The sequence below is a fragment of the Aotus nancymaae genome, unplaced genomic scaffold (assembly GCF_030222135.1).
Source record: "Aotus nancymaae isolate 86718 unplaced genomic scaffold, 86718_ANA_hifiasm-v0.15.2.pri h1tg000064l_0, whole genome shotgun sequence".
Lineage (NCBI taxonomy): Eukaryota > Metazoa > Chordata > Mammalia > Primates > Aotidae > Aotus > Aotus nancymaae.
Genome location: NW_026988478.1, coordinates 2,413,207 through 2,428,294, shown reverse-complemented (window position 1 = coordinate 2,428,294; position 15,088 = coordinate 2,413,207). Strand labels below are relative to the sequence as shown.

Genomic DNA, 15,088 nt, shown 5'->3' with positions numbered 1-15,088 from the left:
CTGGAGAAAAGGAAGTATGCTGTTATATAACACATTTCAATGAGGTTCTCTAAGATACAATTCAGACAGACCAAACTATCAATCTGCAGGTCATCGATGATCTAATCACAATCTCCACTTTACCATTTGCCCTTTCTGTTCAGGCAGTCAGACAGTCCTGGCAGAGCAGTATAACCATCTACTCATTCAAGAGATAAAATCCGCGGGCAAGAATAGCCATAAAGAACTTTTTCAGCCAGGGTTCGATTGGAGAAACAGAACCAATGTATAGAATGTATAACAGGGATTAGGATCTGCACAGTCGTGAGACTGGTTGTGAAACCTCTGTAAAGGTATTGCTTTTGTATCTGGTACTGGGCTGAATTCACTCTATGTCGCCTGCACTGGGAGTCAGGAAGGAGAGTTGGGTGTGAAATTGAGGAAATAGAGGACAAAAGGTATTTTCCCATTTCCCCTCAACAGGATAAAAAGAGCCCACCTCTTTCCTACCACCTCCAACCCAAAAGATCAGATGACTTACTGGAAAAGTTGGTGCCTTTCACCACGAAGCTGTACACGTATCTGGTCCAGGACTCAGAGGAGCTCAAGGGAGAGATCCAGTGGGAGCTGAAGTTGTACAAGGCTCAGGACAAGACCCCATCCGCAAGGCAAGGCGAGCAGATGAGAGACCTGTGTGAGCCGCCACAGCATCTGCTGTCCTTTACCCACCTCGGAGCACACCAAATGGCAGCTCCTTCTCTTCCACCTTCCAAGACTCAACACAAGTCTCTTTGTGGCCAGCCACAACCCAGCAGCACACAGAGAATGGAATACTGGAAAACACATTTCCAGCTTAGCTATGTTAGCTCAGCAAAAAGCTCCCCCTACTCCCCAGGAGATGATGACCGTTCATTTGCAATCTCTTTTCCCACTCTAGATCCACAACATTCATTTATGTCTGCTCCAGGAGATTCAAGGTAGTGTTTCACTGTGAAATCGCAAAAGCGTGGTTGGGCTTCTTTCTGATAGGCAGGGAAGCTCACCTCAACAAGGAAGCACTCAGCCTGCTCCTTCATGTTTGCAGTGGAAACCTTCAAGCCCCCTCCTCCCTCAAAGGCTGTCCCAGGTATCAACAGAAGGAAGCCAGACAGCCACAGCCACACCCTAGAAGCTGCTGGAATGAATGTGAGGCTGGAAACAAGAGGTGATGCAGAATGCTGGCAAAAGGAAGAAAAAAAATAAAAAAATTACTTTCACCTGCTGTTTCTCTGATTTCAGCTGTTCCTTCATCAGGCTTTAAAATCTCTAAACAAGCAATATGCAATTACGAATAATATAAAATCCCAGATGATCTGTAAAGATCATCGTGGCATTTATACACACGATTAGATTTAAGGTGGGAATATGATTTATACATGAAGACTATTTCTGGGCATCACACGCCAAAACAGAACTCTCCTTCTTCAAAAATCATCAAATGTAGAGGCAGGAATGTGGTGTTAATTAGACCTATGAAAATATTCTTTAAAAAGAAGGTTAAGTACTAAGAGGAAAAAAGGGGCAGGAGTAGTTTAATTTTTAAAAGGCCTTGCTTAGGGGAATTGAATTGGTTTGCACATTAAGGAAAAAGATTTTGAAATGTCTTTATAAAACAAGAAATGAAAAGACATGTCAAAAATATATGTTAATTGATTTGATGGTGGTAGTCATTATAAAACATATACATATATCAAATCATCACATTGTATACCTCAATCCCTATTTGACCATTAATTATTTTTAAATGAAAATATAAGATGAAAAGAGATGTGAGTAAATATTGAAGAAAAAGATGAAGATAATTTTCCTAAAAGAAGGGGTTTTAAAATATTACATTGAGACCAGAGCAAAACATGATAAACTTCGTATTTTGGTGGTAAATCAACGTATCATAAACATTGTTTTGTCCAAAATCCGCTCTGTTTAGTTGTCTCGGCTGATCCCAGATGGCTTCCATCTGCTGACAGAGACGTAACATTTCTGTAAGGACGTGAAGAAATGCTGAGAGGAGCTCATCCCTCGTAAGAGACGTTGGCTGTGTTTTCTAATATTCCCCAAATACTTGGGAAAATATGATCTAAAAATCATTTTTAAAAAAACCTCTCAGCCACTTACTAGTTGGTTGTTTGACAAGGAATTCAGCTTCTTTCCTTTACCCCCATTTTTTAGGCTCTTCAATTTTTTTCCTTTTCCTAGGACAGATTATGTATTTACATAGGCTCATACCTGAAAAGTAATCTCATTCCTTAAGGAAGCTTAACAGCTGACAGGACAGGGCACTGTTATAACTGTATCCCAACTGCAACCCATCTGATGATCTGTTCCTCTTTTTAAAGGATTCTATTGTGGTGATGACAATCTATCTTCACTTAATGTAAGGGGCAGTGCACCAAAGGACCTCCCGACCCATCTATGAATCTCTGACTACTTTCTAAAGGTATAACAGAGTTAGAGTATCGCAGGACCCCAAGGGAAATCTCAGAGGGTCTGTGCAGTTTCAAACTTACTTGCCTCTGATGATTTCATGTGGAATCCAAAAATAAAATAAAAATTGTTCTCAGGCCTCAACAAATTCAACTGTTACTCAGATAATTGAAAACAATTTCTTCTTGGGCATCTTCCCTGAACAAATATTCTCCAAACCCAAAACATATTTCTAAACTTCAAGCAAAGCTTTTGGAGTTGCTAAAACAATATAACAGAGGTGTAAATATATCCCAGAAATGGGAAAGATTGTCTTGCAAAATCCAGAGCTGAAAATTTGATAACTAAGAGACCTTGGCTTTGCTGATGGAACACACTGGACTCACACAGAAGTTTTAGGATGTACCCAGGAATATTAATTTCTCAGAATAGAATTCACTTAGCAGGAAAACAATTCTTTAATTGATGATGTAGAAAATAAATGTTTTCGTCCTTGTAAGCTAAGCCATTGGATCATTTCTGCTAAAACCTTCTGGGATTTATAACTAAATTTTAGTGTTGTTTTGTTTCGTTTTTAGAACCAAACGAGATTCATGTTACACAATTGGGTCTTCACTGGCTATCTCTATCTCCATCACTACCTTCTTTCTCTCACCCCACAGATCCTCTAAGCAGTGGGTCTAGGAAATAATAGTTTTAGCTCATTTTGACAATATTTGGAACCTTTTTGATTTTTGAATTTTTAGTCATTTTACCTACATACAAATTCTGGCTTAACTTAAACGTTATCCAGCACATCTAAAACCTCTAATCAAATTCTCAGAGGAAGTCAATGCATGCGGAGTAATTAATCTCCTTGCATTCAGAAAGCAACGTCCTCTGAATGTTCTCTTTCTGCCCGGCCCTTCAGCACCCAGAGAAGCGGCAGTCTAGAGAGGAAATGCGGAAGGGCGTCCAAGTCCTCCCTGCTGGAGAAGGAGAGGCTGCAGTCACAGCCTTGCCTTGAACACGTTGCCCACATGAGTGCTGGGTGGGTACTTAGAGGGAATTTGTAAAAATTAGATCAAGGAAACCATAAACAGACTATAGACAAATGTGAACTTCTGATTAAAAACTTATTGTACCATTAATAATAAAAGCACATTAAATCAACATAAGTGTAAAGGGAGCAACATTCATTTGACAACGTTGAATTTTCTCAAATAATATTCTTTTTGATCTAATAATTTCACTTCTGAAAAACTAATTCTATAGAAATGATGCTAAAAGCAGAAAATATCAATGACCAAAAAAAGTGGGGGAGGGGCTGGGCGCAGTGATTCACGCCTGTAATCCCAGTACTTTGGAAGGTCGAGGCGGGTGGATCACCTGAGATCAGGAGTTCGAAACCAGCCTGGCCAACATGGTGAAACCCCGTCTCTACTAAAAAAAATACAAAAAAAAAAAAAAAAAAAAATTAGCGGGGCATGGTGGCGCACACCTGTAATCCCAGCTACTCCGGAGGCTGAGGTAGGAGAATTGCTTGAACCTGGGAGCCAGAGGTTGCAGTGAGCCAAGATGGCACCACTGCACTCCAGCCTAGTGACAGAGTGAGACTCCGTCTCAAAAAACCGAAAACGAACAAACACAAAAGGTATGAGGGAGAACAAAATGGATGTTTGGGAAATGGGGCAGAGTTAAATGCTTCACATCCTACACGGAATATACCACTCAACAGCCTACTGGTAACATATGCCCACAGAAAACTTTTTAAAAACATGGAAATTGCTTTAAATATAAAATCAATGGGAAAGGTAAGAGAAGTGCACATATACAGTACGGTCACAAAATATATAAATATAAAGAAAAACGTCCACTTGTAAAAAGCTGAAAAGATTGATGGTTAATATCATTCAGCAATATTGTTCTAGGTGGTTCTTGCTGTTTCTAATTTTCCTATTGTTTCCATTTTGTTTGAGGATTATGCATTAACTTCATAGGAAGAATGTTTAGAAATCAAGATTTCCTTAAAATTAGGCAAAAAACTAAGACAATTGATTCATATCAAAAGTTGCATTTCCTATTTAATTATCTCAGTTAATTTATGATTTGAATATTAAAACTAGAGTTAAATATCTTGTATTCAACCTATCTTCATTTAGTTTCAATAAATTACTTAATTATTAAAATTAATTTAAACAATGCTGTTGGAACTTGAAATCGTTCGGAGCCTTGAGAGGAATGTGGCTTTGCAGCCTGAGTCATGTGGCACACAGCCGCAACGTCTGCCTTTTGTTCCCTGTAAAGAATTAGAAAGGCCAAATGGCATCAGAGCTGAGACATCCTTCAACACACCCGGATCACTAGCCCTTCTCACCAAATAACAGAGTCATCTTCCTCAGAATGCAGCAATCCATAACCATATGCATGGGTCTCATACAGAAACGTATGTACTGGTCTCAGAAAATGTAATCCTGCTAAACTTTCTCTGTCTCTAAGGTTAAACTAACTTCTCCCCTTTGGAATGCTGATCCCATTTGTGTGGAGTTGGTGGTTCCTGGGTGGCTACCCTCAAATTCTGTGTTCGAATAAACTCTATTCCTAATCTCTGAATTAATTTTCTGAATCTTGTTATTTAAGGTTGACACTCATCTCACCTATAGTGCCAGAGAGAATTACCTGAATATGAAATTTTCAAAAAGACTGATTTTGCTCTAATTTGTTTTAATAAATCCCTGTAGTACTGCAAGATTTGTTACTACCTTTCCTTACCTTTCCCTGCAGTATACATGTATATATAACATCGAAAGGAAACAAAAACACTGAAAATACTTGAGATTAATATAAAATATTTTTAATTTTTGAGTAAATATTTCAAAATATTTAAAGCGAGAGGGCTTTAGAAAAAGGATGGAAAAAAACCTTTGAAATATTCAGGAATGATTCAGGTAAGTAAAGATCTCTGAAAGAATGCAGAAAATCCCAGCGAGGCTAGCAGTAATACTATTGTATAAGCCATTTGTCCATTTAGTAAGCACACATTTTATCTGATGTTACCAGATAGAGCATCAGGCCAAATGGCCTCAAGTAAACTGGCAGACAGACGACCTGGTCCCAGAGGCCCCGGATCCACCTCTGACCCAAGGCCAGCTCTGCACTCAGCCTTCCACTTCGTTCCCATGCTTTCAGCCCTAGGTCTGAACACTTGCCTGATGATCCCTGAACCCCTGGGCTAGGGATCTTGCTTACATTTGCCAGTTCAGTGTGTGGTAAGAGCCATCCAATCATTTGCGAATGAATTAGCGGAGGACTGAATAGACAAATGAATGACGTCTCTCTCCGAACTTCCACAGATGAACTTGCTGATGGATTTTCTTTCTGCTCCGTTGTCTGGTGTCCAGTTCAGTTATCTATTCACCCATTTGTTGAGTCTTCAGTGCACAGTAGGTAATGTTAAACAGAAAGGGTCATGTCTACTTCAGTCCCGCACCTTCCCATTCGGTTACTACAAAGGTGAAATTAACCTCACTGCAATCAAACCCTTCCTTGCGTTAAGTAGCAAATAGAGGCTCACACTGCAAAACTGGGCAAGTCTTGGACTTGGGAATGAGGTTCTTGGCAGAGAATCCCAATGCATGGCTAACAGTGAGAGTCTGCAGGTGACAAAGGAACTGGGCTCCATTTTGCTGATGGCTGGGAAAGGGAGGGGAAGCTGCTGACCTTTGCTGAAGGACTAGGATGAGCTACTCATCCCATTTTACATAAGGCAACCTATTTTCAGAATATCGAGGTGAGAGTCTAATCTCAGTCAAATGCTTCCTTTCTTGCCAGATGCCATAGGAAGTCTCTTCATTTCTTGTAGCCTCAGAGTTATCATGCTGATGAATGTGACCATGCATGGTAAAGGTAAAATGTGATGTCAATTTGATTATTATTAATATCCTGCTGAAAGGACTTAGGGTTGATGTGTCATTATTTCTGCAATCTACTTTCAAATGGTGTGGGGGGGGCGGTGGGGATGTATACAGACAGAAATAGACAGAAATAAAGCAATTGTGGCAAAATGTGGCAATGGGTAAATCTAGGTTAAGAGTGTACAGATATTCCTGGTATTATTCCATCAGCATTTCTGAGGGTTTGACTTTTTTTCAAAATAGAAACTAAGTTGAGAAAAAAATAAGAAAAAATAAAATGTGAAGGCTGTGCCTCCCCTGAAGCCCACTGTATGAACACGAGCAAGTTCCTTACTGTCTCCAAGCCTCTTGGATGAGAATAGAAGACCGGGGAGAGTAAGCCTTGCCTTTTGCACTCCTTCTGTGCTTTGTGAACACCAGCCATGGTCATAGATGCAAACTGTTTTGCAAACCATCCAGGACTGTCAGGGCGTAAGAGGTTACGGATGTGATCATTTGGGCTGCACCAAGCGATCCATACATCAGCAGGCCAAACCTTTGGCTGTCTAGACTCCAGCCAATCTGTGTGGCTGCAGCCACCTCAACATTACATATGCATGACTGGTCTCCTGGTTTCTTCCCTGCTCAGAGCACCAGCTGCAAGCACACAGTCTTGTTCCTGAGAACTGGCGGGCAGAGGAAACTCCACTGCTTCCGTTCAGAAACCTCGCAGCAGACCCTTGCCTGCCAATTCCCAGCTCTCTGGCCAGCTTCTGATCATTAGCAGTGGGTCAGCTCCCATGAAATCCTCAAAGGCATCCCAGCGCTATAGAGGCATCCGGAGAAATGCCAGCCACTGCTACCTCTACCAGGACTCTCTGCTGCTCAGGTGAGCTGGCCCTATTCATTAGCTGGGTGGAGGAGTCAGGTGTGTGAGGAAGGGACGCATGGGTCACCAGAGTTAGGGACAAAGTCCCTGTCCTGCTCAGTTGTCCTTCAGAATGAACTCAGAAACTCACTTCTCCAGGTTGTGGTACAATTAGGGTGGCAACTTCAGCAATGGGTATAGAGGGAAATGGTTCTTCTGGCCGCTTCTGGACCAGGAGGTCAGAATCCAAAAGCTTGCATCCCAACCTGGCTTTATGGCTGGCCAAACCCACAGATATGTTTCCTTCTTTTCTCCATGTTCACTCAATCAGCAGTGTCAAGAGAGAGTGGATAATATGTCTATTCTGATAAAGTGTTTATTGGAAAAGCCTTCAGGCTTTATTTAGTTAGAAGTGGATGAGAGTGCTATTTAAATCTGTTAAATACTTATAAAGGTCTAGTACAACTGCCATTTAATTTGGAGAAACTGAAAAAGATTCTCCTCTAAATGAGTAAAAACAACCTGAATTAGAGAATAACAAAGAACATCTTTTATTTCCAATAGTCATAGATGAATACTCTTATCTCCTCTCAAAATGTTGCATTAGGATAAGCATATTAAGTGTAACTGGTAGTAAACATTGCTACCTGTTGGAAAATTATTCTTGAGATTCCCTGTTTCCCTGAAATATCTCGTCCGTGTAAATCGGCTTAGCTAATCTTTTGCTCATAGAAATTGCTTTGCCTGGTTCTGCCTCCGTTATCTCAGGCTTAAAATGAATTGAAGTGAAAGGGTGAAGAGGGGTTTCTGAGTAGCAGAAGTTTTGTTTACGTTTATGTTACCTTCAGAATTGGGGAACAAGGAGTCCTGCCTCTAATATTAGCTGATTATTTCAATGAGCGTGAAAAAGAAATTATTTTGTCTACCCAAATTGCTGCCATTCAGCAATCAAAGAGGATATAAGTACCCTCTTGTCTCATCTTGCGTTTTCTCATAGTATCATGCACCCTGGGAAATCATTCTCTTTTAATGACCCAGTGGAAGTAATCGAATCCAGTAAGTGTGTTTCAACAGCCTACGGTGACTCTGCCAAATTCTCTGTCTGTGTGGGTCCCTCCCTTTACACACACACATACAAACACATACACATTTCATACAGACGACTCTCGGGCAGTGAGAACTTGTGCCCAGGGCAAGATGATCTTTGCTGGAAGCAGTTCTACTAATCAGATTTCCTCCTTAATGCCCTGATCATTCAGCAACTTGGATGACAGCTTTAGTGCTGATGAAACAGCGGACAGCAATGATCCGGAACAAATCTTCCAGAATATACAGTTCCAGAAAGACCTCATGGCAAACATTCGCTGCAGACCCTGGACTATGGGACAGAAGCTGCGGGCATTGAGGTAAGGGCCCAATAGCCATTACTGATCATTGCAAGTATGCTTTCCAACAAAACCCTGCCTTGCCCATGGGAACGAGGATAAAGACCCAAGACAGAGAGGTGGCTCAGTCACTCTTGACCTGACTTAGCAAAGTCACAATGATATCTGAGGAGTCTAGCTGGTCCAGAAGCCAGTTCCTCTGTGTGTGTGTGTGTGTGTGTGTGAGTGAGCGTGACAGAGAGAGAAAGACAGAGACAGAGAGACACAGAGAAAGACAGAGAAAGAGAGTGTGTCTGTGTTGGGTGTGCATGTCGGTGGAGAGTCTTTTATCTTCTACCTCCTTTCTAAACACTAGATTTTAATATTCTCTCCAAGCTCGCCTGCTTACTAGAGACAGAGCAATAAGCCAATATGAAAAAAAGATACTCATTTTAGATGCTTGGCTATTAGCACCCTCTGGGTAAAAAAATAATTGAAAAAAAAAAACCTTTATAGGAAGCCAGATTATTATGATACTTAGAGTCATATTAAATAGTCTGTCTATATAATGAAGTACTAAAGATTTAAAAACAGATTGCCTGATTCAAATACTACCTTTACCAATTTATGTGACATTGATTTTCTTAATTTCTCTGAATATCAGTTCTTTTCTTTTTTAAAGCGGAAGTGATGGTGAGGAATAGCCCTTAACTTCTGGCAGCATGTTTCCAAAACTGTCAACCACTAAGCTCTCCGGGTGTTATTAAAAACTCAGAATCTCTGATTGCTCTCAGACCTACTGAATCAAACCACGGGAGAGGGTCCTAGTATTTTTAACATCCATTCAAGTTGGTACTTTTGCACATTCAAGTTTGAGATCCACTGATAGCAGTCTGTTGAAGGATTAAATGGGATGAACCCTGTGAGTGCTTAGCGTTGTATCTGGTATGTAACACTCACTCACTAAGAATAAGGAACAGTGATTCTGATGCCTGGGGTCACAGCAAAGGGAGTTAGCAGAGTAGCCTTCATGGTCTGTACCATTGAGCTACTGTGACCTGTGCTGTAGACCTTCCTGGCAAAGCAGACTCTATGCCTGATGATCAGGTACCTGCTGTGTGGACAGAACCACTGTCTTACCTTGATCTTCATTCTCCTTTTCTAGATGTCAAGCAGACATCTCTTTACCCCCATATCTACCATGTTATTAGGCTTGTGTTTCTTTACCACCAAATCATTTCTTCCTTAGATCTGCTTTCCAGGTGATGTTCTTCCAGTCTGACCAGCCTGCTCTTCAGGTGACTGTGAAAGATAGCTAAAGTCATCCATAGTTTTGATCCTGAGAAGGTTCCAATTAATTCTCCTTCACGGGCCTTTCCTATCTGTTACCGGCTGCTGCCATTTCCATCTCTTTGAGTTGGATGGCATTATGTCCATTTTTCAGACAAGAAGGCTGATACTCAGAGATGTTAAGAGACTAACCCAAGTACGTTTTCTGAGTGCTAGAATTAAGCTTTAATCTGGAATTTCTGATTCCAAGTCCAGTGTTCTCTTGTATTGAAACACAGGAATTTGACCAAAGTAATCACTGGAGCAATTACTCTTTAAAAAGACATGGCTTTTACTAGAATTTTGCTAAATCATTCAGAAATGATGATGATTAATTGTCATCTGAATAATAGGAGGGTAAGTCTCTTTAACTTTGAGGGCAGAGCAAATGGTAACTTTTCTGTCAAGGCACTTCAGAAACCTTGTGGTGGAAGGCCATGTTGCTCCGTCCACAGGACACATCCAGGGCCCCAAGATGGCTGACACCAGCCATGTGTTCAGCCAGCAGTAGGGCTCTCTGAGTGCAGCTGGCCCTCTAAGCACCTCCATCTGTCATCCCCTTGCCACACGTATCTCCTCTCCACACCTTGAGAAACTACTGGAGCAACACTTCCCTCAGTGGACTTGCTGAGGCTCATCACAGTGCCTCTGTGGAAGGTGCAAAAAGCACCGAACCCTGACTGCTTGGGAATCAAGGGAGCGTAGCAGGAAGCAGACGAAAGCAGAGTGAGCTAACCCTGAGTCTGGAGCAAGAGCCACCTGTCTAAGAGGATGTGGGTCATGCTTGTTTCCCCTGTAGGGAAGCAGCCGGTCAGCACCTATGAAATCAGCATAGGTCTATGACTGTTCCTTGGTTAAGGCCACCCCTCCCTGCTACTTCCATACCTGATCACCCCTCTGTCATAGATCTTGTCACACCCACTCTCTCAGTCACTGTCTTTAAAGGTCTCTGTCATCTCTACTAGTTAGTGAACTCTTCCAGGGCAGAGACTCTGGTTTTTAATTGTTGTTTGTTTGAAACAGGGTGTCACTGTACACCCAGGCTGGAATGCAGTGGCCGGATCACAGCTCACCACAGCCTCAAACTCCTGTGCTCAAGTGATCTTCCCACCATGGTCTCCCAAGTAGCTGGGAGTACAGGCATGTGCCGCCACGCCCAGCTAATTTTTTATATTTTTGTAGAGATGGGGTCTCACTGTGTTGCCCAGGATGGTCTTGAACTCCTGGGCTCAAGTAATCCTCCCACAGTGCTGAGATGACAGGTGTGACCCACCACACCTGGCTGAGACTCTGTTTTAGGCAACTCTGTATTCCACTATGCTTGACCCAAAACAGGTGTGCATAAAATGTTTAAATGTTTTCAGAAAAAATAAAGGAGTATATAAAATGAATTGTTACTTGACTTCAATAGGCTTTTACTTCTTTTTTTTTTGAGTTGGAGTCTCACTCTGTTGCCCAGGCTGGAGTGCAATGGCGAGATCTTGGCTCACTGCAACTTCTGGCTCCCAGGTTCAAGTGATTCTCCTGCCTCAGCCTCTCAAGTAGCTGGAAATTACAGATACCCACCACCACACCCAGCTAATTTTCTGTATTTTTAGTAGAGATGGGATTTCACCATGTTGGTCAGGCTGATCTCAAACTCCTGACCTCAGGTGATTCACCTGCCTCGGCCTCCCAAAGTGCTGAGATTACACGTGTGAGCCACCGTGCCCAGCTGGATTTTGCTTTTTAGATACTTGCAGCAGGCAGCTCTATTAAGATGGCCCCAACATGGTAGTCATGCTATGGGGTAGGACATCGACCCTCCTCCTGACCTACATTTTGGTTCTGACCAGAATGAAGTCAGTGCATTGGCTGGGCTGTGAAGATGGAGATGTTGCAATGGTAGAAAGAGATCCAAAACCAAGAACTCTGGTTAGGTAATGTTTTGGAGAGATCATCCTGTCCGTGGATAAAGGAGTTGGCTTGCATCTTGTGTTTTCCAAGGAAGGACACAGACCAGTGGGTGTTATTGGGGGTTGCTATGATGTACAGGCCAGAGCACCCTCCCTGGTCTGTACAGGGAGGTTTAAGTAACTCTGTCAAACTAGCGAAATGGCTAATTCGGAAGAACTAAGTTCTTCAACAGTGAACATAATCGAGCAGAGGGCGTCCAACCATCAGATAATGAGCATCTCTACATGGCGTGGTGCATGATTAGGTTACCTTGAAGGTGATATTCCTCTCTCTAGGACCCTTTGACTTCAGTCTGTCCATGGTACTATCATTTATTTTCTAATCCTGCTGTTTATTTAAGGTGTGAATTTAACTGTCTATCCCAATGGATTTAGTCCATTTTCAAGACTGAACATTTAGGCAGAGAGATCAGGTTAATTCAATACAGTGATCAATTGGTGTGTTAGAAGTTTGTTTGGGCTGAATCATATTGTACATGGTTATGCAGACATGACTTTCTGGCTCTGATTAACCAGACACCAATCTTTTCTCGAGGCAGATTCCCTGCAGCCAGGTCTGATTTGCACTTTTAAACAATTGACTGGAAGAGGTAAATTGCTAAGTGGAGAGGCCAAGATGAAGTGCCTGCCACCAGGATTTCTAAAGCTCAGAATTCCCAGCCAAGCACCAGACTCAGGGAAGGCCTTTAAGAAACTCAGGTGTAGTTAATTTTGGTATAAATTCATCATCTTGGATTAATGCATCCATTTAAACATTCAAGAAAAAAATTTTAAGGAGTTTTCTGATTACACAAAATTAGACGATGAAGTATTTGTGTAACTCCATCCTCTCACGGCATCCAGTCCTGTATCATTTTCCAGGACAAGATGGCAACCTATGCCTGTTACATTTTTACACATTTTGCAAAAATTGTAAGTCTCATAAAATCGTGGTCACCATCATGTTTTTCTTCTCTTAGACGAGCGAAGGAGATTGTGCTGAAGTTCGAAGGGAGGCTGACCAGGACCCGAGGCTACCAAGCAGCAGGTGCAGAGGTAAAGAACACACATGTGAGCACAGCCACCCCTTCCTGTGGTCTCCAGGACCAGGAGGTTGTGTCGGCCATTGCACCTGTCATCATACATAGGTTGCAAGCGTCAGTCTATAATACAGCTGTAGATCAGGATGATGGAGTTGAAAACTGAGTTTCCCAAGACTTGAATTTTAGTCCTAGATGCCTTCCCCTCCCAACTGTGTGAAACTGGGTAAGCCTAACTGATCAGGGGAAAGGATGTCTTCCCTGGCAAAAGTGATCTGGCATCTCTCCTGAGTTAATCCCACCATATTTGTAGGTTTGATTCACTGTGTCTCAGTCCCAGCTGTATTTCTTAGCATGAGAAAGTTGCAGGCATATGACAATGCTTATTTTATAATACAGTTTTAAGGGTTTTGTTTGTTATTTTTCCCATTCAGTTACTGAAAGAAAAAGTATACATCAGAATTATAAACAAATAAAAATTATGTTTATAAAGTCATTTCATAAGTGTGTAGAAAACAAAGAAAAATAACAACTCCTTCTATACCCTCTACTCCCCAATATAATATCGTTTTAGAAATTTCACAAGTCATTGCATACATATATTATTTTTACACCATAGTAATGGTAGTATACACACATTTTTGTCTTGCTTCTTTTTTCATATAACATCATTATACAATTTTTTTCCATGTTGCTATATAGTTTTCATATTTAATGGTTTTCAATGACTGTGTGACATTTCACCAGCAAATGTATATTAATTTAATTAGGCACTTGGCTGCTGGTAGATATTTAATTGCTTCTAATTTTTCATTATTAATAATAGCCTTACGAAGAACATCTTTGCACATATAGATTTTTCTATCTTTTAGAATTTCTTTCTTAGCCAGAATTGCAATCACTATAGAAAAGATTGTGATCCATTTTTTTTGGCTTTTGAAAAATATTTAAAGATTATTTTCTAAAAGGCTTGATTATTTATGTTGCCATTATTGGTCTCATAATACCCGCATCGATGTTTATTATATTTTGTGTTTGTTATCTTGAGAGACAATAACTGACATATATACTCTTAGATTCTCTGAAACAAAAATATTCTTAATACAGTTTAAATTAAAGCTGGTCCTAAATTTTACATGTCTGAAAAATTATCAAGTATCAAAGAATCACTAAGGACACAACTTAGCATTCTCTGTTCTTACTCTTCACAAAATCTTCTTTAAAATTCTAATCTGCTTGTATGACCAAAACACACATGACTCTTCATTCTCGTCACACTATGATGGAGTTTATGAAATAAATTATCTTTTTATAGACATATGAACTACCAAAGTCTTTTGTTTTCTCTAAATAAGATGAAATGCTATAGGAAATAAAGTATTTCACTTGAATTCAAATGACCTATAATATATATAACAATGAAAGTTGTTGGAACTTTTAGCAAGAGTAAACTCTATATAAATTAAAGGTGTAACTTGATAATGGACTGAATTATTAGAAGCAGAGTTTTTAGATTGAGGAAGGTAATTCAAAGTTTTATCTCGCTCCTCTCTCCTCCGTCCTCTTCTGTAAAATGTTCAGCTTGTGCTGACTTTTCTCCCCTTCTAGATAGCTACTCTTCCCATTTCCTTCTCATTCAAGTCTCAGCTCAAGTATGACCTCCCCAGCTAGACCTTCCCTGACCTTGTTTAAAGGGCCTTCTCCCCTAGTCCTGACAGACTGTGTCCCATTGTGGCCTGGACTTGGTTGTGGCTGCCTTGCCCCTACCTGAACGCAAACTCCACACCAGGTAACATCTTGCATGTCTTGATCACTATCCGCATTCACAGGAAAACACAGCCTAGGTGCTTAATACATGCTATGAACGTAATACATACATTCATGAGCTATCACACATATTGTTAGATCTGTCTGATACATACATATGCGTATATGTATAATGATATATGCACATATCACATATCTACCAACATGCATGATAGTCGATGTTGACATGTTGATAGGTCAGCACAATCTAGGTGCTTAATACATACTATGAAGATACTTTTCATGAACTATCATATATATTGTTAGATTTCTTCCGGGTGGACATGTAAGTCTTTCCAAAGAAAGAACTTATTCTTAGTTACCAAAGCTCAATAATCCAAACCCACAATTAGGATCTATTTCTTCCAAGTTTAGTTTTTCTTTGTTTGGATTTTGCTGTGCTCTTAAAGTTTGAATTATTACTGTTTCAAGG

The 15,088-nt window shown here is 40.7% G+C and overlaps 1 protein-coding gene and 1 long non-coding RNA gene across 2 annotated transcripts in view; one reads left to right on the top strand and one right to left on the bottom strand.

Annotated features, from left to right (window-relative positions):
* LOC135270563 (uncharacterized) overlaps positions 1-15,088 on the bottom strand; it is a 167,656-nt gene that overhangs the window by 118,259 nt on the left and 34,309 nt on the right. The gene's annotated exons all lie outside the window — the stretch shown is intronic.
* Positions 6,980-15,088, top strand: part of TMC3 (transmembrane channel like 3) — a 40,076-nt gene continuing 31,967 nt past the window's right edge. Inside the window, exons 1-3 of the mRNA XM_012449483.3 lie at positions 6,980-7,203; positions 8,442-8,588; positions 12,790-12,865. Coding sequence (XP_012304906.2) covers positions 7,115-7,203; positions 8,442-8,588; positions 12,790-12,865 — 312 coding nt within the window. The 5' untranslated portion in view covers positions 6,980-7,114. The remainder of the gene's footprint in view (positions 7,204-8,441; positions 8,589-12,789; positions 12,866-15,088) is intronic.